At 40.5% G+C, this 22,567-nt stretch overlaps 1 protein-coding gene across 5 annotated transcripts in view; it reads left to right on the top strand.

The window, feature by feature from the left end:
* Nucleotides 1-22,567, top strand: part of palld (palladin, cytoskeletal associated protein) — a 67,487-nt gene that overhangs the window by 26,260 nt on the left and 18,660 nt on the right. For 3 of the 5 annotated variants that reach the window (XM_008407512.2, XM_008407511.2, XM_008407508.2), the window contains exons 5-11: nucleotides 65-182; nucleotides 271-333; nucleotides 3,532-3,673; nucleotides 3,780-3,803; nucleotides 4,209-4,328; nucleotides 5,663-6,155; nucleotides 8,418-8,453. In XM_008407512.2, coding sequence (XP_008405734.1) covers nucleotides 65-182; nucleotides 271-333; nucleotides 3,532-3,673; nucleotides 3,780-3,803; nucleotides 4,209-4,328; nucleotides 5,663-6,155; nucleotides 8,418-8,453 — 996 coding nt within the window. The remainder of the gene's footprint in view (nucleotides 1-64; nucleotides 183-270; nucleotides 334-3,531; nucleotides 3,674-3,779; nucleotides 3,804-4,208; nucleotides 4,329-5,662; nucleotides 6,156-8,417; nucleotides 8,454-22,567) is intronic. The other 2 variants (XM_008407509.2, XM_008407510.2) reach the window with 2 other exon arrangements.

Below are 22,567 nucleotides of genomic sequence, written 5' to 3'. Positions count from 1 at the left end.
AGGGATTCTTGGCTAAATTTTGTTTACATTCCCTTCAAGTGTGCCTTCCTTCTCCGTCTCACAGAGCGCAGAAAAAGACGACTTCGATGTCCTTAACAATACGCTCATCATCGCCCAAAACCCCAGAGGTGCTTCCTCAACGTTCAGCCCTGCTCCAGTCCATGTCTCAGCCCCCACAGCGGGTAGGTCCCAAAGCAACCGCTATCGTAAACCTTCAAAGATATAAAAAATATAGATATCTTCCTCTCTCTCATATGTGTTGTCTTGTAGATGCAGAGTCCCGTGTCTGCACTGCACGGTGGTGAGGCGTCAGGCCCTCCACTGTTCACAAAGGTACGCTTGAATCAATGGAAAGTGCTCCAACCCCAAACTTTACTGTGTTTTATAAGGATTTTGTGCGATAAATAGGCCAACACAAAGTAATTACTTATAAAGTGGGAAGAACAGGAAACATTTTTTTGAAAATAAAAACCAATGAAGTGTGGCATGCATTTGTATTCCTCTGCCCTTAATCAATGAGATTTCTCTTTTAAGATTGATTTATAATGTTATTCCCTCATCAAAAACACACTTGGAGTATTGCCTTAATTCATTCATAGATGTTTGAGAAATCCTTTAATCTCTCATTCAGCTGTGCAAAAATTCCCCAGCTCCTTCAGACTAGCCAGCAGCAATTAGCAAACACCTGTTGGAACTGCACACCTGCAGAAGTCATTATGAGCTACTTCTCAGTGCAATGTTGGTAAAAACAACGGTAAAGTTCAATAGAGGAGCCATGTTGTGTCCTGAAGGTGGAGTTTTAGAAAGAGCAGGAGTTTTAAAGAGACAGAGGCCCAATTTGAAATCGCTAAGTTACAAATTGAAATTTCTTTTGATTCATATTTGATTTGTATAGCATTTTTACAAAACTGAAGGTAATTTAGTTACGTATCTGTGGCACTATGTGGATGGAAAATACATAGTACTGCCCCTTTAAATTAAACTGCAGTATAACCTTAACCATGAAAGGACTCCTCCGTGCTTATACATGGCACGTCATCCAGGCAATCCATCCACAGATGCATCCATAAATGTCCTCAGACATCCCATAATAACTGCTGTGGCTTCCACCAGTGGGGGTCCAATAAAACAGAGGCTTTTCTGGTTCAGACTCTCCAGCTCTCCCTGTCTCCTCTCCTCCTCCTCCTCCTCCCCCCTCAGGCTGCTGGTCTTATGATAGCTGAACTGAGACGGGCTGAGGCAAAGCTTCAAACAGTCCTGCCAAGCCCACAAGGGTCAGGTCCCCTTCACTTTCATTCAGCCTGTCAGGCCCTAAATCATTTCCCACTTCATTAGTAAAGGACATTTGTTGTTCCTTCACCCCCACATTGAACTCCTTTCAAACCGCTGCCAGACTTTAATCACGACATTCCCCCGTTGGTCAGCACCCGTCCCCACTGACCCATGAGGAATATTTTTCCTGTGAACCTTCTCTTAAACGTGTCCGTGCCGAAAGCGCAGAATGAGAAGTTCCCAGGTTCATGTGAGCTCACAGAGGCTGGGGGTTTCATGTCGCAGTTTATGTATTCATCTGACTTTATAGGCGGCGAGATTGAGAGTACTCGTGTAGGAACACTTGATTTGTTCCTTCATTTTCTCACAAACTCTACATTTTATGAAGATTTTATGCAACAGACCGAGGCAAGGTAATGTAGCACACAAATGTGAAGTGGGTGGAAGATGACACATGTCAACCTACAAAAAAAAAGAAAAAATTTGAAAAGTGTGGCATGCATTTTTTTTTTTTAATGAAGACGAGGAACTGTGTCAGAATTAATTGACTAGCCTAGAAAAAAAAAAATTTAGAAGCTGCAGAAAATTAATACTGGATTGAGGTTGTATGTTTTGTTCAATGAACCAAAACATACTGCCAGATTTATATTCATATGATTAAATGACCCAGTCAAAGTCCTGACCATATTTCAATTGGGAAAAGTTGAAAACTGATGTTTACAGATGTTCTCCATCTAATAAGTTTCAGTCTCTAGATCTGCAAACGTATAATATAAATGTACAACACAGTTTACATATTTTTTAGTAAAACATGTATCATTTTCTTTGAATGTCAAAGCTATGCATTGGTCTCTGTTGGTCAGTAAGATCTTAATAAAATACATTAAAAATACACGTGATGTGATAAAATGTTAAAACGTCCAAGAGGCCTGAATACGTTACAAAGCCCATCAGGATCCAGCTTTACGATGTTGGAGTTTCCTGTTTTCAAACTTTTCCTATAGCCAATTTTTATGACCCCCTTTGTTGTGTGAAATGATCTCATTCAAATTTATTGACTGTTCTGTTTGCTAGCTTCTGATTTTATTTTCCGTATAATCAGAAAAGCACTTTGTAACATCTGTTTCTAAAAAAATAGCTTTTTTAAAAAAGAAAAATCGGATCCCTATAAATCAAAGGAAATCACGACGGCAATCATTATTCTTCAGAGTTTTCCTGGATCCTGGGCAGTTTATATTTCAACAAGACAATGGCTTGAATCCTCTAGAAAACTGCCATGGCTAAAAATGGACCTTGAATCAATTTGGCTTGATTCAAAAACATGTTCGAGAAGTTATTTAAAGCCTCACTTTGATGTGGAGATGATCATATCGCCAAAGTCTAAACTGAATCCAAGAGAATTTCCTGATTCTTGAAGAACAGATGGTAATCTGAGCATGATGTGAACCTTGCAGCAGCTTTGGGAAAACGGCGAGACGTGCGTTGTTAGGAGTTTCTTACTAGAAACAAACGGTTGTCCGTAGCTATTAATGATTTCCTTCACACTTAAAACTCAGATTATGTTTAGACTTTCCTCTACACCTTATTCTCTGCAAACAACGACAGACTCCCAAATATACATTGTTCGCCTTGCGTGTCAAGCAAACGTTTAGTCCGCTGAAAACTTTCGAAAGCTTTTAAAAGAAAGTTGCTGAACCACGGAGCATCTCTGGAGAGACTTAAAAAGACTTCTCTAATCTGCTTAATCTTGACCGTTCACGTCTGAACGAACGGGGAAACAAAAGATTACAAAATTCACATCAAGCATACAGGTTCCTTCCCCAAAAAGACATATGGGTTTAATCAAGGCCTAACAAAAGCATCTGAATTTCTATATTTATGCAATGGATTAACAAAACCTTCCAATCACCTGCTTTTGCTTTGTCATTGTGGAAAATGTGTGGTGAGAATATTCCTTTTCGATCAAGCAAAGGACATGATGAGAAAAACGTGGATGGTTCTCAAAAACCTCTATATGGACGGTAATGTCCAACAGGAGGGGAGTTATATAACAGTGGGTGGGTTTTTTTGGTTTTGAGTGGCCTCAATTTAAAATTTTTATGAGTTTTATAGCCCTCATCCTCCCTCTTTGTCATGTTTCTCCTCTGAAACAGATGCATCTTAATGAGAGGAGATATGCTCTTCATCCTTCACTCATCGGCATCTTTCTCTTACTGCCTCTCCCTTTCCAATCTTTGACTGTGACCTCCTCCCCTGCAGCTCCTGCAGGACGTCCAGGCGTCAGAGGGCCAGGTGGTGGTTCTGGAGTGCAGGGTCCGTGGAAGCCCTCCCCTCCAGGTCCAGTGGTACCGGCAGGGGAATGAGATTCTGGACTCGCCCGATTTCAGGATTCTACAAAAAAGTGAGACGTTCCCAAGCTCGACGAAGCTCAGTAACTTTCAGACGTGTGCTGACTGATAGTTTGTTCTTTTTCCCCCCTCCTCTCCTGCGCTGACTGAACACATCAGAGCCTCGGTCTGCAGCTGAGTCAGGTACGATGCCTCAGGCCCTTGCAGCTACATTCATGTTTAACACATCCAGGTTAAATAAATAATGGACTGGCAGCTTTGTCTGGGGGCTTAATCTTGATTTCATCATGACGACATTGTATCGTTGCAGTCAAAAGGGAGTCCCAGCTATTAATAAAGTTAAATCACATATTTCCCACTTGTGTGACTTCTTGTTTAACGAGGTCTGTGAGTCAGAGAGACATCCCCAAACACCTGTGTGTCTGTCTGCTAGCTTGTCTTCTGCGCTCTCTGTTCGTCTGACTCATCAGTCTACCTGAGATAACTGTCGTCCTTGTCATTTCTATGTGTCACTTGGTCGTCGTCTTGTCGTATTTTTCTGACCTCATTAGAAACAAGCGTATTTATGGTGGCGGTGATTTATTTCAGAGGAGATCTGCACCTTGGTGATCGCCGAGGCTTTTCCGGAGGATGGAGGTCTGTTCTTCTGCAAGGCGTCTAACGCTTTTGGCTCTGTCAGCAGCACGGCCCAGCTGACCGTGAATCCAGGTGCGTCCAGCGCACAATCAAAGAAATGGTCAAACTTCACAAGGACGAAAACCGTAACATGAGATGGGGTGTCTAATTTTATGATTGATTCTAAACCACACCAGAACAGAGAAATTAAATGGAGCAAAAAAAAAAAAACTTAAAAAAGTAGACTTCTTTCCTTTAACTTCAGTCCCATTTTCTGGTTTAAGGTGCTGTAAAGTCATTAAAATAAAAAATTTTCAAGCTTCCATAACAGATTTCAATAGATAGTAGGTTAATTTAGGTGTTTTTTTTTTTTTTTTTTAAAGAACAGCTTAACCAAGTAGGCTACATCAAAAGTCTTAAAGCTACTGAAATAGACAGTAAAACACACAGCGTTAATGTAATCCCACAGGAGCTCTTCTGGCTAGCAAGCTAAGCTAAATGCTAGTTATGATTTATCTAACACACATGCCATCTTTCTTCCGGTTCAAAAACAACTTAAAGAACATAAATGGACGATTTTCCACACAAAGGTTATGCAAGCTACAGTCCTTCATTGACTTGCAGCTTTTAAATATATTTTCAACACACCTGAATAACATAATTCAGATTATTATCAGGAATCTGTAGAACAAAAACCACTTCATCTCCTCAAAGAGAAAAATAAATTTATGATTTCTAGAGCTGTATCGTTCAGTTTCCAGAATGTGTCCAACCCCAGAAAGAGCAGTAATTTAATATTACCACAAATATACTTTCTTTAGGTTGTCGGGCCCAAAAAAAATAAAAAATTAAGTTCAATATAAACGGTACTCACAAACTGTGTCTGGGGATTCCTTCTTAAATTTTTAAGTGAGAGAAATTAATTGTATTAAATTTCTTAATTTAAGGTTTTAACTGAAGGTTGAACATCTAAAATAAAATTCAGTTATTTGAGTCATTTTTAGGAACTTTTCCATGGCCATAATGCTAAAATCCAGCTAACCTCAGTAGTTGTTTCCTGAAGATGGAGCGGGTTGGGTTTACTCATATTATCTCTGTGACCGTCTCCTCAGATGTTACTTAATTATGTTAAGTCTGTATAGAAAAAGAGAGTTAAACTAGACACAACTATTTCTGTGTATATTATCACAGACAGAGCTGTTAGTACAGTGCAGGATTCACCACACAGCGTAAAGGAAAGGCTGAATAAACAGGAATTGCATCAGCCTGACTGGACCCAGCTGTCGCCCCATATCAGACCAGCTGTGATTCACTGTGTTTGTGTTCAATTTCCACTCAGTAATGGTATGTGCTGGTCCAGAGAGAACTAAATATCAAGTTAGAAAAATACATAAATAAAAACACTTTCCACTGTTTGCTTCCCCCAACAGCTGAGGACTCATCAAGTAACGGCATGTCTGGCGATAGCTCAGGATTTGAGGATGCGGCCTCCTTCCCTCCTCCACCTCCTCCTCCTTCGCCACCACCCACCGAGATCAGCCTCCTGGAGTTGCCACCTAAGGCGCTGCCTCAGCCCGGTTTAGACGCGTTCTGTATCAAAGAGCTGGAGATGTGGCCCGGTGCATCCGTTCCACCTCTGGTGCAAATTAACTCGGAGGTGGAAGACGGGGAGAAGGAGAGAGGGCTGGAACCTCTACAGAACGGCCAACACCCACCGTCACCTCCAAGCTTACCTAAAGACACCCCGCTCCCCCCGCCACCTCCTCCTCTGCTGCTGTCAGAACCAGCGGCAGCAGACATCCAGGTCACGCCCTCCAGTCAAGCCCACATCGTACCAGATTCTCCTCCGAGCCAGGGCAAGCTGTCTCCATCCCCCGGGAAAGATGGTCCCCCAATCCCTACCAAGCCAAAACCAAAACTGTGAGTACTTGTCATTCCTCTTATGGCTGCCTCCCAGAGAAAGGTTGGTTAGCAGGTCTGAGGGGGAAATGATGGTGTCTCTCTGCTTTGTGAAAAGGGTAAACGGGACAATCCCAGACCTTTTGGAGAAGAAAAGCATTATCTTTATGTTAGTGTCCGTAGCTGCGTTTCCATTACAAATCTGCACAAAAGTTTGTCGATATTCTAACGGTGAAAAAAAAGAACAATTTCACAATTGCTGTGTTTCCATTAAAAAAGAAAAGCAATTAAAATCACATAAGTTTGTTCACATGACAGGTCATTAAAAAAACATTGCGCCGCCATCCTCCTCCCACTTCCTGTTGTCTTCTTTGTCTTTTCCACCGGTGGTAACATCCGGCTGTTGATCACATGACTTGTGTGATGAGACAAAAGTGTTTCCATTGCAGTTTTACAAAATGCACTAACTTCAATATGGCCAATAAGCTACCAAGAACTTTGTATCTATTTTTTTTCCCCAAAATGTCTTTGTTTCCATTAAACAAATTTGTTTTCGTAATTCCAATTTGTGCGAATTTAAGGTCAGTGGAAACGCAGCTTGTGTCTGTAACAGATCTCTGTGCTTTTTCTGGATGGCTCCCATTGTATCCTTGTGACCTCGCTGTGCATGCCCGTCCCACGGTACGGCTATTGTGTTTTTGATTCCCGAGGTAGAGTGTCGCTGTCATTTTAGAAGAGCTGAGCAGCAAATGGTTTTCTTTCTGTAGTAATCAGGCCTCGTCTTAACCATCCTACCACACCTTTCCTTTTTTTATTGAAAGAATAAAGTGAAAAACTGAGGACAATAAGGAGAAAAGGAAAGACGTGAGGAAGAGAGATTTGATGTGCAACCGAACCCCACATTCAGAATAAACCATTATGTGGTTGGCCTTTTAATCCCTCGGGCTTTCCGGATGCCTCGCTGATACATGCTTGAATATTTGCAGATTGGTTCCGTTACTGGTTTGAAGTTATTCATTAAAGTAGCTACTCTGTTTGTTTTCCAGACATTACAGGATTTTTCTTTTGATTTGTTGGCAAGTGAGACACTGTTGGTTTTCTCTTCAGTACATTGTGTGATATTCTGAGTAAGTGATAAATATTGTTCTGTTCCATAAAAGATGGAAGATCAAACCTAATGACGTTAAAGGAATAGTTCAGATGTTTTTAAAGTTCAGCTCTATGAAGTTACCATCAATAATGGTTCCACAACAGATTTCATTTTGCCAGGAGTTTATAGAAGACTGAATGCATATAAAAGTAATAATTTTTCTCAGCTTGCATAACTTTTAACGTACTGAATGGATACTTGCAACCTGGATTAACTCTCTGCTTCCAGACAGTGATAGTCCTTTCTAGAATATTCTTTCCTGAAAATGTTAAAAACTAAGGCTTGAAAAAATGATTCCTTAGTAACAATGACATATCACAAACAAACATATCCTAAACTCTTCCACGCTTGAAGACATCATGACTGTGTGCTCTACTGCTGAGTCAGTGCAAAAAGGTGCCATGACTAAATGATGGGGCGACTAAGAGAGAGAAAGGGAAGCGACACCAAGTGAGAGCGCAATCGACTTTATTAAGTCTGGAACAACTCTGTTGAAACTCTGTGACGTTATTTTGAGGGAGACAAAATAACGTGGTCCATGATCAAATGATCATGGACTCATGATCATTTGATCATGAGTCCAGTGAAATTTCTTGAGATTAATGATGACACCTGGAAAAGCACAGCAATACCTGTGACCTTGATACGCAGATGACAGCCTGTTGGGAAACAAAGTAAATTCTCGTTTACTGAACTCGTATGATTAGCTATTAGCATATTCCAGGGTTTTATTTAAATTTCTACAACTCACTGCAATTTAACATTTTTTAGTACAATTTTAAAAACTGTTATTGCTAATAATTTCACCAAAAAGTGCTTTAAAAAAAAAATCTGAACTATCCCTTTAAATTTTGTCTACCACTTTTTTAAAAGCTGAAACATGTAGCTTGATCCCTTTTAGCCATGGTTGCAGGAGGAACTTTAACCTTTTATGTTGAGTTTTAACAAAAAACATAAATTTTCTACCTAAATCAGACATTTGAACCTCTGCCCAGCTGCTGCTGATGATCACTTTGCTATAAATCTCGGCTCTCGCAGTTCGGCCCGTTTGTCCCTGCATGCGCTCCAGATTGCTGCTTATGGGTGCATACATGTACTGAAAACGTTGTGACTTGATAACTCTGTGCTTCCAGAGCTGACAATATTGAGGAGAAGACTGAAAACGGCAGGTAATTATTTTGTTGTGTCTGTGATGCTGTACGCAGCATTTATCTGTGGTTATGGAGAATACGTTAGCAAAAGCACAATGGAATTATCAACTTTTGATAATTCTTTTTATTTAGCTCCGAAATGGACATTTTTAGGAACCTTTTGTGTGAATTCAGGAGGTTACATATGAGAAAGTTAGAGATTAAGAAAATGACCTCGTGCGTAGAGCTACGTTTACAGCCGCCCCATTAAACATAGGATTAATAATTCACCGGAGTTATATTATGACTGCATACTTTGGACAAGGCACAACATCTGACTTAGTTGCGTGACAAACCCTGCACAACGAAAAGTCTTATCTGTTTATTTTTTTACAGATAATAAGGCCAGGATGTTCAGGTTTTTTTCCCCCCTTATTGGCTTAAACACTTGTGTTATTTTTCCATAACAAAACGCACGAGGCGCTGAAACAATCAGCCTCCGACGTCGAAGAAATTAGCGTAGCCCCCCCATCTTCTGCCTCATTACATTGTTTCCTTGCTTAATGAAAACAGCAGCGCCGCCATTAACCAAAGGTCATGTTTCTGCAACGCTGCGCTTATGAACAGTGGCCGACTGTAACCAATTTGAAGCTTTTCAGTTCTATCAGATCCTGCTTGTTGTGCGGCACGTCGTCTGCAGGCTTCTTCTCAGTCAGCTGCTAGGGAACGCTCACTATAAACAGGATGTTTTTATCTGAGTTAGCCACACTCATCCTAAGGGCATGTATCCTTATTTTTACAACATGTATTTTGTGTGTAAGAAGGTGGGAAAGAGCACAAGTACAACAAATCAGCTTGGCTTAATGTTGGTGAAGAGTGATGATCCTACATGCAGACCACCATCCCTGGGTAGTGATGTGTAACACGATGGCTGTCCAGTACAATACGGTTTTAACAGCTTCCCACTTCCAGTTAATAAGGGCAAGAGTTATTTGTTTCAGAGAGGGAGAGGAAGTTGGGGGGTTTGGGGGGGGGGGGATGTGGTGTCTGACAGCAACACACAACCTAACAGACTAGCACTCTACTCCGGGATTTAAAAGCGCTCTGTGGCATCCCCGGCCTGTCTGTGTTACATCACAGTGGCTATTGCTTGTTTGTTGCAGGATTATGATCAGAGAGACAAAAATGTCAGCAATTTTTAGAAAGATTGTTCCACTAAAACAGTCTATAGACCAATTTCATAAATTAGACTATAATTGAAAAGTTCATTTATTTGAGTAATTTAGTTCAGCAAGTAGAAGACTTTAAATGTATTAACTAGACTGACTGTTTTTAAGGTATTTTCTGTTAAATACAATGACTTCCTGTGTAAACAGGACATTCAGTGTTAGAATATTACATCAGAACAATTAAAAAAGCTTTTTAAAGCCAGAAATGTGGGTTTAACAAAAAGCATGTGTAATCCCACCCTTAAAGGCTGTTTGACTCTAACAAATGACCCTAATTGAAAAGCACATTCTGAAGTAATGAGTATGATTCTACACTTCTTTGTGTAAAAACTAGCACCAGTGAATGAAGGGAGCTAATTCCTGCTTTTTTCACATAATCACTTTGTATTGTACCTGTGTTAGTTTAACTGCATGATGGAGCTAATGGAGCTGTCAGTGTAATAGTCTGAGGACAAAGTCAGTCACACCACTCAGAGAAACTGTAAGGGAAGATAAAACACTGATTTTAAATCTGTCGTTCATTTGGCTTACACGCTGTGGGGGACAAACAAGCCACTGCTGTTCTGGTGGGTAAACAGCGAGAGGGATGTTTGGAGAGACCAGATATTGATTTAATTTCTTGTTGTTTTGTAACATAAAAATCCCAAGGGAGAGTATCCAGTAGTCTTAAGCTTAAGCATGTTTGACTTACCATAACAGCAAACCCAACTCTGAATAGCACAAAAAAGAAGGAAAGTTCTGGAGAGGCCCACGCAAAACCTGGACATAAATCCAACTGAGACACGTAGGTGTGGTTGAAACCAGGAAACTCTCCAGATTGGATGAAAGAAAGTGTTACAACAAAATGTTGATTCAGTTTCCCCAGTGATTAAAAAAGAGACAGTACCAGCTATTACTGAAGGCTGGACTTAGAATTAGGTATTATTAGAAATGTGCTTTTTCACATGTAGCTAGGTTGGTTTGGATACTTTTTTTCAGCATCATTTGTGAAATGCGTTTTGTATTTATTGAAGTTTTCATTCTCTGAAATTAAAGTTAGTTTAATCTAAAACATATTAAAGTGGAAAAAAGTACAAATAGAAGAAAACTAGGGGTGAAAATACTTTTTGATGGCATTCATTTTAATATGAAGTTTATTCTTTTTGGACTTTTTTTTATTAATGTACCTATCCATCACTGGACAATATGGCTGGAAACATAATATGATACAAGAATTTCACATAAAACAACTAGAGATAATTATTGATGAGTTTTTTGATCTAAATATCTGAAATACTGATAAGTCTGAAAAGCTAAACCCTTTCTTCTGCCTACATCTCCCAGAATGCTGCGGGGTTGTGGATCAGAGTTCAGTGAAATTATTGAATATTGTGCCAGACATATTATTTACTGATATTCATCACAATACATATGTTGTTATTGATTTTTTGAGTGTAAAGCTTTTACTTACGAACAACTTGACTCATTAAGACAGTCCATTGATTGACTTAAAAATGGCTTCTCAGCTCGCAGTATTAACAGACAGAAAACCTGCGATTTCTTTTTCTTTTTTTTCTTTTTTTTTTTTTGGCTCGAGTAATGTTGAGGGTTATGGAGCAAGCTTGAGAGGAAGGGACGTGCTGCGGGAGACCTGGATGAAAACAGACCTGCTGACTTTTTTTATTTTTATTTTTTTGGTGGGCTGTAGAACAGATATCGGCGCAGGAATGGAGTGAAAGCTGAACTCATACTTCCCAGGGAGAGACTCAGATTCTCTGCTTGGATAAGAGCTAAGGCACAAGTCTGGAGAGAAACCAATGACTTTACCACATGTTGGGAAAGACAGGAGTTTCTCATTGACTGCCTTCCCCTCCCCCACCCCCCAGATCATTTCAGTGTTTCTAAGCATAGCCAATAATAATGTTTTAAGGTGTGTGCGTTAGTCCGAAATGACACCTTGATTCATTCATTGATTCACAAATTCACAGGCTGCTGATTGCAGGATAAAATGAACAAGCAACACTTTTCTATAGAGACAGTGCTTTCTTCTCAGAAACTGCTGCAGGGTTTAAGCACACAAAGGAGAAGAATGTTTTCTTAACCTAACCCTGCTGCTGGGAGCTTGTGTGTTTTGTCATCCAACCAGAAGTTATCTTGTTGTTGGAGGCCAGTTTAATTGTGTGAGCTTGGCAGGAAAACAGGAGAGCATTGCTACTGAATGAAACAGCTTTCGAGCATTGTGAGGCAAAGACGCGGCCACGGAGACGGCACTCTGGAGATTTATGACCCTGTTGGATAAGCTGAGCTGTGTTTTCATGATGCAAGACATCAGATTGCTTTTATTTTGCTCAGCGTTCACCTGAACACTCACCTCATGAACATAAAGTCGCATTACGACAGGCAGATAACACCTGGAGCTGGTCGCTCCGATTCACATGTGAGCACATGTTTGTGTTTCAGGATGAGGAATCGACACCGACCTTGATCACAGCTCCTGTTAGTAAGATTTCACTGCAGTGTTTTTATTATTATTAACATTCTGCTGTGATGGTGTACTGCTGCCGTTACAATACCAATATTGATCGTTTGCAATAATCTTGGCTAGAGTTATAGGATTATTTGATATTGTTTTCAACGTGAAGCAAAAGATGTTCCATTATTTCTTCTGTTAACTTTATTATAGAAAGAAAAATCTTGGCTTTAACACTTGATCAACTTTGAGGTTGTCCTGCTTGTTGCTTCAATAAGATCCTAATAAAAGCAACAGCTGGGATTTTCTAGTTTCTGAGCTTTCAGAATATTCTTGAGCTAAAGTCAAAAGCTGTTTCACATTTTGTCAAGTTACCACCACGAGCATTAATGTATTGTAATGAGATTTTATAAGATGTACCAACACAAAGTTGTGCAGAATTGTGGAAGGTAACTTGGTTTCCACATTTTAAAAACATAAGTCTTAGAGCTGAAGTTCTGATTTGTGTTCTTTCTTTGCTCTGAGAACACCTCACAATTTTTATGGTCTGATAAGTTCTGATAAGTTTGTGTCGGCTTATCACATGAAATCCAAATGAAATTCATTTTAGTTTGTGGATTTAATGTGACAAAACCTTGCAGATATTTGAACCCGGTAAATATTACTACTCTGTTAAATGATAGAACATGTAAAAACTTTACACTCTGAATAAAAGGAAGCATTTGACAAATTAGGAGGTATACAACTGGAGCAAAACGATAAAGGTGCAGCCAGCAAAACGCTGCCTGAGCATTATATTATAGGTTGGTACGTTCTAACGTCTGGGTGGGCGTCTCTGTGGGCCCAAGAATCAGAGGCAACAATTATCCATTCCTCTGCTTAATCTCTCTTTCATCAGAGCAGGAATCAACACTGACAGTCGAAATGATTCTCTTGCACGGATTTCGCTCCACAAAGTGCTTTTTGTGTCCGCGCTGAAGTCTCACTAGCGGCGTAGCTGTGGGTTTGTTTTTGACGCAGCACCGCAGTGTGTTCTCTTTTAGCCTGCATGATGAAAAACAGGCACTCTTTAGCACTTAGCAGAACCTCAATTTAGCCTTTTTTTTTCATTTGCTGCACTTATCCTGGTGTTCCGGCAATCATTCAGGTCTTTTTTTTTTCTTGCTCTTTGGCTGCATGGATACTGAGGTAATGACTGATTGTAATCTACAGAACTTGGGTGGCTTACATGAAACCAGACATGGGGGGAGGAAGTTAACTCAAACAGGCGAATGTATACAGTTTTGCAGCCCCTGAACCTGATTTATAAATAGTTTGGAGATGATATTTAAAGAGCAGCCTTGGAGAGAAAAGGCACAGATTTGTTTGTGTGAATGGAGCGCAGGCATCGCCAGAGCCACTCTATTTCTCTCTCCTCGGTATTTACATCTTGCGTGCCGCTGTAAACTTCCCAATCATATTTCAAGAAAACACTGCAACCTCAGCAAATCACCTATAGACCCACTTTAAGAGAGCACAAGGAAGGAACCAAAGAGTTATACACAGAGGCATTTTATTTTTGCAAATGAAAAGATTTTCTGTTCAGAAAATGTAATGGATATTGCTTGGACTAGGCCAAACTTAAGCTGGCCAAAGTATCGATTTATTACAACGTACATGTGGGTCTAAAAAAAATTTTTTGTTCGAGAAAGATGAAGAAGAAGCCAGACCATGAAGTAAATAAGAGAGAAGGAAATGTTTTTGTGTTGTCCCTAGATGTTTTTGCTGTGAAACACGATGGTGGCAGCATTATAATACAATTTAAACGTGTCGTCTCTCACCTCTCTGATACAAACTTTACAAAAACATTATTCCAATCCAATTGTCCTCTAATGTCTGTCTGCGCTCCTAGAGTGGAAGAAGCTGAACGATTAGAACCCAGAGAGAACATTCTTGAGCTCAAGTTAAAGATTGATTTGGTCACAACACAGCAAATGAAGACGAGGTCAATGCATAAACACAGTCGTGATGAAGGCCAAGAATGTCCTAATCAAATTTAACATGGCCCCTGCTGCCTGCAGCTTGACCTCATAACTTTCAATCCAGGTCCGTTGACATAACGGCCATACCTCTGAGATGAAATGATTCCTGCAGTAGTTTCCAGACCTCTTCAGCTCCACAGAGGCTGCCATCTGGGGAACAGCAAACTCACCATTTTCACACACAAACACAGACTGTGGAGTTTCAGCAGAAGATTTTCCTCCTACATTTTGTTTTTTTCTTTAAAGAAGCGGAGGTCGTTCACTCAGTCTGCTGAATATTCTTTGTCTTGTTTATTTTTTCTGAGCAAAAGGCTTCGGTTGCCAGGATCTGTCGCATATCTGCTCTGTGACTCAGAGCTTCCCCTCAGCAGTTTGTTTGTGTTTACGAGGTGCAAACTCTAATGAAGTATTAACAGTCACTTTCCTGTCGAGGTGTTGCTTGTGGTTTTGTAGAAGGCAGGAAACATGCGTGTAGAGCCAAGACGGCAGGCTTCTCACAAATGGGTTGTCGCCACTGTACATCTAATTAGAAGCCGCCGAACACCTTACAAGGCCACATGCTTGGGTTTTGATTAGCGGTGTTTGGAAAAAGGCAGACAGGAAGCTGGCTCTCGTTTTGTTGGGAGTGAGGTCCGTAAAATCGAATAAAAAGTGAAAAGAAGTCGCAGGAGGCTCGAGGGAAGCAGGGATGAAGATAATTTCACATGGACCTCGGCAGCTAGGGAAGGGGGGCCAGTCTATAAAAGGACATGGGAGACACGGGATTGGCTGAGACGGCAGATCAACAAACCGCTGGATTGGTCGGGGAGGCGAGAATGACCTGAGTGGAATGAAGAAACTCTCCAAATAAGGAAGAGAGCTGTGGGAGCTGACCTTCAGAGAGACGAGCCGGAGGAGAGGGAGTGATGAAAGGACGAGCGCTGGGATGTGAGGGGAGCGAGAGACGAGGCAGAGTGTGTGTTTGGGGAGCTGACAGCATGGAAACTAAACTACCTCAGAGTCCCCTCCCCAGTAGAAAGCACTGCTGGGTGTAAAACGCACAGATAAACACCCACCAACATAAAGCACCTTGAATTTGAGTTTATTTCATAAGGGACAGAGCTTATTAAAGAGAAAGTATTATGTAAAACCAACGTTTTTGAAATTTAAATCATGTCATAATGTTGTTTCCTCATCAAAGACATACCTGGAGTTTTGCTTTTGATTCTTTCATGCATGTTTGAGAAATCCTTTAATTTTCCATGGCAACCATTCAGCTGTGCAAAACACCTTAGTGGACATAGCTCCGCCTTTGAGATGGAGTTCATCCTCAAAGCTACAGTTTCCAACTTTCCCCCTGACAGAGCAATCCTCCACCAGACTCCTCCACTCAGCTCCTTCAAACTAGCCAGCAGCAATTAGCAAACACCTGTTGGAACTCAGCATCTGCTGAGCTGATAATACGAGCTACTGCTCAGTGAAACTCTGGTAGAAATGTGGTTAAAGGGTTAACAGAGGAGCCATGTTGTGATGACTTCCTGAAGGTGGAGTTTCAGAAAGAGCAGGAGTTTTTAAAGAGACAGAGACCCAATTTGAACGTCCAATTTCTTTTAAGTCATATTTGAAGAATGCAACATTCTTATAACAACTGATGGTGACATAGTTACTTGATTGTGCTGCAAAATGACTCTTATTGTGTCATAAGGATGTCACAATAAAAGCTGCAAAAGATTTTACACTGGGCTGGAATCTTTTACAAGATGCTACAAGTTTCAACTAGTAGCAGGACAGCAGCTTTAAACATACAGCCAGAGCCACAACAAAATGGTTTAGGTGACATGATAGAAACATACATGAAATGATGTGTCTGTGCCTGGATATTGAAACCAAAATTCACAAATACTCTTCATCCAGTCTGACTGAGTTAAAGATATTTTGCATAAATCTATGGGCTAAAATAACTGTAGCAAAAAGCAGTTCCATTAAATACTATGGAATCCCATTTCTGCCATGAAAACAAAACGCCCAACAGGAAGTCACAATTTCCAATTCTAAAGTCAAATTTACTGGAATAAATGTCATAATTACAAGAATAAAGTCAGAATTTGAACTTTTAATGTCAAAATTTTAAGATAAAATGTCATAAATTCAACTTTCAATTATAATTATAAGGTATAAAGTCATAATTTGGACTTTCAGTCTTTAATGAGATCCAAAGTCATGAAACAGATTTTTTTCCTCACAAGTAAAAATGACTGAAAGTAAAAATTATTTGAGATTCAGTCAGAATTATGACTTTGAAAGTTGAAAATGTGACTTTCTGTTAGTTTTTTTTTTTTCTTTCTTTCATGGCGGAAATGAGATTCAATAAAATACTGACTCTGGGGCTGAATACAAATGCACGATGCACATTTTTTATTTATATGTAACATGTAGAAAACATGTTACAACACATGCTTTGTTAAGGTCCAGACTCAAAAAATCCCAACAACACATCGAAGCTTGTGACTGTAACATGAAAAAAAAAGCTAAGGTCTGCGGGGTGTGAATACTTCTGGACCATGTAAACACAGAGCGAGGGCGACATTTTTTCCTTCTGAGATCAATAATTCTGTGATCAGCTCAAAGTGGTAAATGCGGCTTATCTGCCAGTAGACAATCTCAGTTGGTTGACCACACAACTCCCACTTGTGGATCTCAATTAGAGGGCTCCGTAATGGGAACACACTCCACTCTCATGACACGGCTGTCACCGAGAACAAACACAGACGGGACTCGCAGTGATTCGCCCCTCAGAGTCCGTGAATCAGAGGTATGACTCGCTCCGTAGTGGAACGAGACCTCCCCGAGTGGCTGTCTGACCTCCCACCGGTAACTAGACTGGGCACATAAAACACCCCACTGGAGTGCATCCCAGTTCTCCCACCTTCCACTGGTTCTGCCGTGACTCATCAGCCAGCCTGGAACGCGCCGGCTCTAAAAATAGAGTCATAACACACCAGAATAGAAATGAGAAATTCCTAATAACAAGAACTTTGCTTCATGGCTCAAAAATGAGGAAGAAAATCCTTCTCTTGAGAAATTCTCGTGGAAATACTTGTGTGAATATAAAGCAGAACTATGCGGTCAGGATGGGAGTGCTCACACACGCCAAGCAGAGAGTCGGGCTCTTTTATTATTCCCACACCCTAAAACAACACACACTGCATAAAGCTATTGTGCTCCGTGTGCTGGACACGTAGATAACGTCTTCATACACACCTCTAACATATGAGGGGTGATAATAACGGAGAGCTAATTCAAACCAAAGCTCTCTGATGATTAAAGGGTTAGTCCAAAATCCTTGAAGTGAGGTTTTCTGGAAGCAGCAAACATCTTAACTACCGTAGACGAGTCACCTGGGTTTATACTGAATGAAGAGGCTAATGGCTAGCCTGATATTGGTCAAAATTAAAGCGTACTCTACGGTCTTAAAACGTCGGTCTCAAAAAAAGGTCCCTTATATGAACATTAGCTTATAAACCTTTAAAAAAGCATCACTGAATCAGATGCTTATTTATGTAAAGGATAAAGAATATTTAGAATGGAAACAAACTTTGGTTTAGCCGGGTTTTCAAAAGTGGCAGGAACGTGACATCATACAGTAGCTCAAGAAATGTAGAAATGTAAAAGTACGCGCATTTGTTTGCTATGCATATTATTACGCTACAAAATTCATGTGTATGAAGTTTTCTTGTGTTTTTCTCATCGTACAGTTTTATTTTGTAATTTCTGTGAAGTATTTTGACTTGTTGGTTATGATAGGTTAATTTTTTTCATCTGATTGGACGAAAACAATCTCTGTCATTTACTGGTGGTAAAAGAAAATGACAATACCACAGAAATGCAGCTTTTGATTAAAACTACATAAAAAGTGTGGATGTTAAATCCCTTTGGGATTAGCTGTTAGCTTTAGCATCCAGGAGCAACTTTTCTGCATTCATGGTAACTGAAAACACCTTCATTTAATAAAATATTTTCTGTCAATCAGATGTTAACAACTTAAGCATTTTTTTCAACATAAAACTCAAACTACCTTCTTATGTGTTTTTCAGGCAAATAGTCCCATTTTATAGCACAATCAGGTAATTGTTTAACCTCAGTTGTTTAAAAAATATTGTATATATCAAATATAACTTAAAAGAAAAATTTCTTTGTAGTTTAACCCTTTGAAATGAAAAATTCGTGCTCTTTCTGAGACTGTGCCTTGTGGAAGTCATCACAACATGGCTCCCCTATTAACCCTTTAACAGCATTTTTACCAGCGTGTCACTGCGCTGTAGCTCCTATAATGAGCTCAGCAGATCCTCAATTTGCTAGTTGCTGCTGGCTAGTCTGAAGGAGCTGTGTGGGGAAATTGCTCTGTGAGACAGAAGCTGAGGAGGAGCTTTGTCCTCGAAGGCGGAGCTAGGTCCATCCAGGCGTTTTGAACAAGTAAATTTTGAACCAGGGGAGACTAAAGGATTTCTCAAACATGCATGAAAGAATCAAGGCCACACTTCGGGTGTGTTTTTGATCAGGGAACAACATTATAACATGATATAAAACTCAAAAAGTTGATTTTACATAATACTGCCCTTTTAATATCTTGCTTTGTCTCTAAATCTCTTTCCACAGTCGTCCTTCTAGTCAAGTTGTTTTAATTGGCGAGTCTTTCTTATGTCTACTTACTTGCTGGCAGTTCAAAACGTCTCAAACTTTAAAAAGTTTTAAGTTGTTGTAATACATGCTGATGGTTTTTGTAAGCAGCTGCTTTCTGGCAGTGTGTGCTCACACTGTGGAGGGGAGGAGCCCACAGAGCGACTGACTCATGCAGAGAAAAAGAAAGAGAGAGAGAGAGTGAGAGAAAGGCAGGGAGGCGGCCTGTGTCACTGTCTGGCTGCCCGCAGCTATAAAAGCCGCTCTGTACCTGGCAGAGCAACACTGAGACGCTGCAGCGGTTCATTCACACCGAAGATCATCCCGCTAAAGGTAGACTTTTACTTTCCTTTTATTATTCTCTTGTGTCAACTGGGAGTTTATTCTCACAGCATTACTTAGACTTTTGGGTTGGAATGAGAGAAAGGGAGGGAAATGTGCTTTTCTGTAACTTTTTAAGAGTTTCACATCAAGTAGAGGAACGTTTTCAAAAATGTTATCTCCTTTTATTTCTCATTTTTATTATTCATAGTCTTCTTTTTTTTTTTTTTTTAGAAATCCAAATTACCAAATGATGATGTAGATTATTTTAGCTTTCCTCGGCCTGTGCTGAAATCCTGCGCGTTCAAAGAGGCTCTCTGGTGTTTTTGGAAGCACCCAGAGGCTTGAGTTTGATACCCATTCATTTAGGTGAGGCTCATAAAGAGGGAGCCAGTTCAGACTGAGGAAACCAGAAGGGGAAAAGCATCACCAGAAACCCATTCTCCCTCCAGACTGGTGTCTGTAACAAACTCAGACTGTGTTTATGTGGCGGGGTTCGTGTGTTTGCCGAGCTCCCCAGCGGAATCGGATGGATTAGTTAACACAATAGACTCTCCAGAGTGAGAAAGCTCGTGGCTTGCTGCGCTCCAACTCGTTTGCTGGCTGATTTCTTCACTTTCTGCATCTCCTCCTCCTCTTCCTCTCCTTCCACTCCTGCTGTTAATCCCATTTGATGGCGATCTCTTTCCCACTCCAATCCAAGGAAGAATGTCTTCAGCATTCCTGCAGCAGAGGAAACTCACTTGGACAGAGAATAGGAATAGGAGAATGGATGAAGATGAAGCAGCCTTCATCTGTTTTACGCCTAGATATAAAACGCATACGAAGCTTGGGAGGGGGTGGCGACGGTGTAAGATGAGAAAGAAAGAAAGTAGGACAGGGAAAAAGTGTGCGACCGTGAGTTGTTGGAAAAGAGCTCTGTGCTTCACTTTAAAGATTGTAAAAGAGAGGAGGGGTGTGGTGGTGGGGTGAGAAAACAGTCTGCTTCTATTTTATGTGGTGTGTGTGCAATTATAGACATGGGCAAGGGGAGGAGGAGGCAAGAATGGATGGTGGTACCCAGGGAGGAGTGGGGTTGAGAGTAAGTTGAGCCCTTTAGAAGAAGAAAAGCTGGAGTAAGACGGCGCAGCAGATGTGAACGCAGTGACTAATGGACTGTAGATGGATGCTTCAAAGTATTTTATTGGGTTTTACGTGACAGACCAACACAAAGTTCTGCAACAATGGGAAGCAGAAGGTGAAGTCTCAAATCTTTCACAGGTTTGATTGTTCTGCATTTTAGCTCCATCCATCTTTTCCTCACAACTATGACTGGCTTTGAAAAGCCTGATCCTCACAGTGTGATGTTGCCTCCATTGTTGTTTCATCTTGGGAGTTGTTGGGTTTTTTGCCACACAGAGTTTTGGAAAAGTTAGATTTTGATCTCTTGTGATTTAAGTTCGTTGACTGGCTTCTGGATTTTTGTTTATGGAGTACAAAGTCATGCCACATTTCTTAAATAAGAAGTTAAAACTGGATGTTTTACATGTCATATCACAATTACGCTCCGCTTTGAGTTGGGCTGATGGGTAAAATCCCATTAAAGTATCCTGAAGTTTGGAGTTGTAACTTGGCATCATGTGAAAAAGTTCAAGGGTCAAGAAATCCTTTTGAATTTTCACTGCAGAAACATAAAATCATACAAAGTATCTCTGAAAAGTTACTTGTAAGTGAGTTTTGTCTTATTTCAAGTGTAGTAAGATATTTGTACTAAAAACGAGGCTATGCTAATACTTTGTATGATTTTGTGTCTTTGTAGTGTCTTAGCTAGAAAGTGCTCTGTTTTACTCTTTGGAGCTAGCTATCCTAAAATTCATTGGCAATAAGCTGTATTTTGACAGTAAATGTGTCATAAAACACGTCGCTCTGTTCAGCAAACGTCTAGAAGCTGCTGATGTGACACATTTCTGCAGAACCAGGTGACGGAGGGAGGTCGGACATCATCGACCGATCAGTCTGCACGTCATTTCACGTATGAGTTCACTCTCTGTGACAGATTAACGTGATTTTACTACTTCAGGCGAGTTCATGCAGAGACTCACGGCCATGATGACGCAATGCTCACTGACAGCAAGGCAGCGTTTAAACACAATGATAATGTGATTAATCTTCAGCGATTGGGGGATTTTAATCTTGCTGTATCGCATTGTATCGTTTTGCAACCAGAAACTTCTAATATGTTTTTAGTTGGATTTTATGTGGTAGATCCTGATACTCACAAATGAAACTCAGAACAATATCCAGTTGGGTTTTATTTAGAGGGTATCAGAGTAAAAGGGGGTGTACTATAAATTTGCAGCATGCCTTTCAGGAATCCACTTTGTAATTATGCTCTACTTTGTTTTAAATCTGAATTAAACACATGTAGGGTCGCGGCTTCAACTGTACACGATTCCCACCACAGAAACTGTGACCCTCAAATCCGGTTTCACTTTCCACCATAAATCATTTATGAATAGCAAAGTCCCCCGGCGTTACCTAGCCACAGAGGTGTTTGCAGAAACAAATATTCGGAGGTGTAATGCAAACACACGCTGGCTTTATAAGCTGAAGGCAGGAGTCTAGTCTCTCCCCCTCCCTCTTCTGCTTTTAGAGGCGCGCAGGCAGAGACTTAGTCGTCTCCGCGTTGTTGTTGTTTACAGAAGGAAACCCCTCATTACTGCCGACGTACACTCAACAACTTCCTGCTCGCTTCCTGTCTTCAGCTGGCGAAGATAATAAAGCGGCTCCATCGTTTACGGCCAGCTGCAAAGCTGGCAGGATCAGACGGCAGATAAAAATCCCTCAATGGCTCTCTGCTTACTTGCTCTGGTCCTGAACTGCAAAAAACATAAAAGGTCAACAAGTACAAAAGTACCTTACAAGTTGCTTTTCAGCAAACTATGAGAGTTTTATTTTAAGTCAATAATTCTTTGAATATTGATGGAAAAAGTACTAGTTATAAGTGGATTAATCTGCCGATGGAACAAGATAATTTAACTTATAACATTTGGAAAACTTTTAATCTTAAGTAATTATTCACTTAAAACAAGCTCCTTAATCCTGCTGAAAAGTTACTTGTAGGTTAGTTTCGTCTTCTTTCATGTGTACTGAGATATTTGCACTAAAAACTAGACCAAAACATCGTGGTAAGATTGTGTTTTTGCAGTGTGGAACAATGAGTTCCACACTGCAAACCAAATGCGACGTGGGCCGTTAGAGTTCAAGTAGGCAACAAAGAGCAAACATGGCCTGTTACAACGCCGGGGTCTCCATTTATTAAAGCAACATGCTGCTGCTGCATCTGGCGCTTCTCACTGAGCCTGAAACATCACAGCGCTGTAAAACTCTCCCTCGGCGATGTTACCGTCAGCCTGCTACACGGTCTGGTTATTATGCTTTCAGAAATGTGACGGAGATTCCAGTCTGGATCGCTCTTTGTCTCGTCTTTCGTCCTCC

The sequence above is a fragment of the Poecilia reticulata genome, linkage group LG4, assembly GCF_000633615.1.
Source record: "Poecilia reticulata strain Guanapo linkage group LG4, Guppy_female_1.0+MT, whole genome shotgun sequence".
NCBI lineage: Eukaryota > Metazoa > Chordata > Actinopteri > Cyprinodontiformes > Poeciliidae > Poecilia > Poecilia reticulata.
Note: the sequence above shows the minus strand (reverse complement) of the source record. Positions and strands in the feature narration are given on the sequence as shown.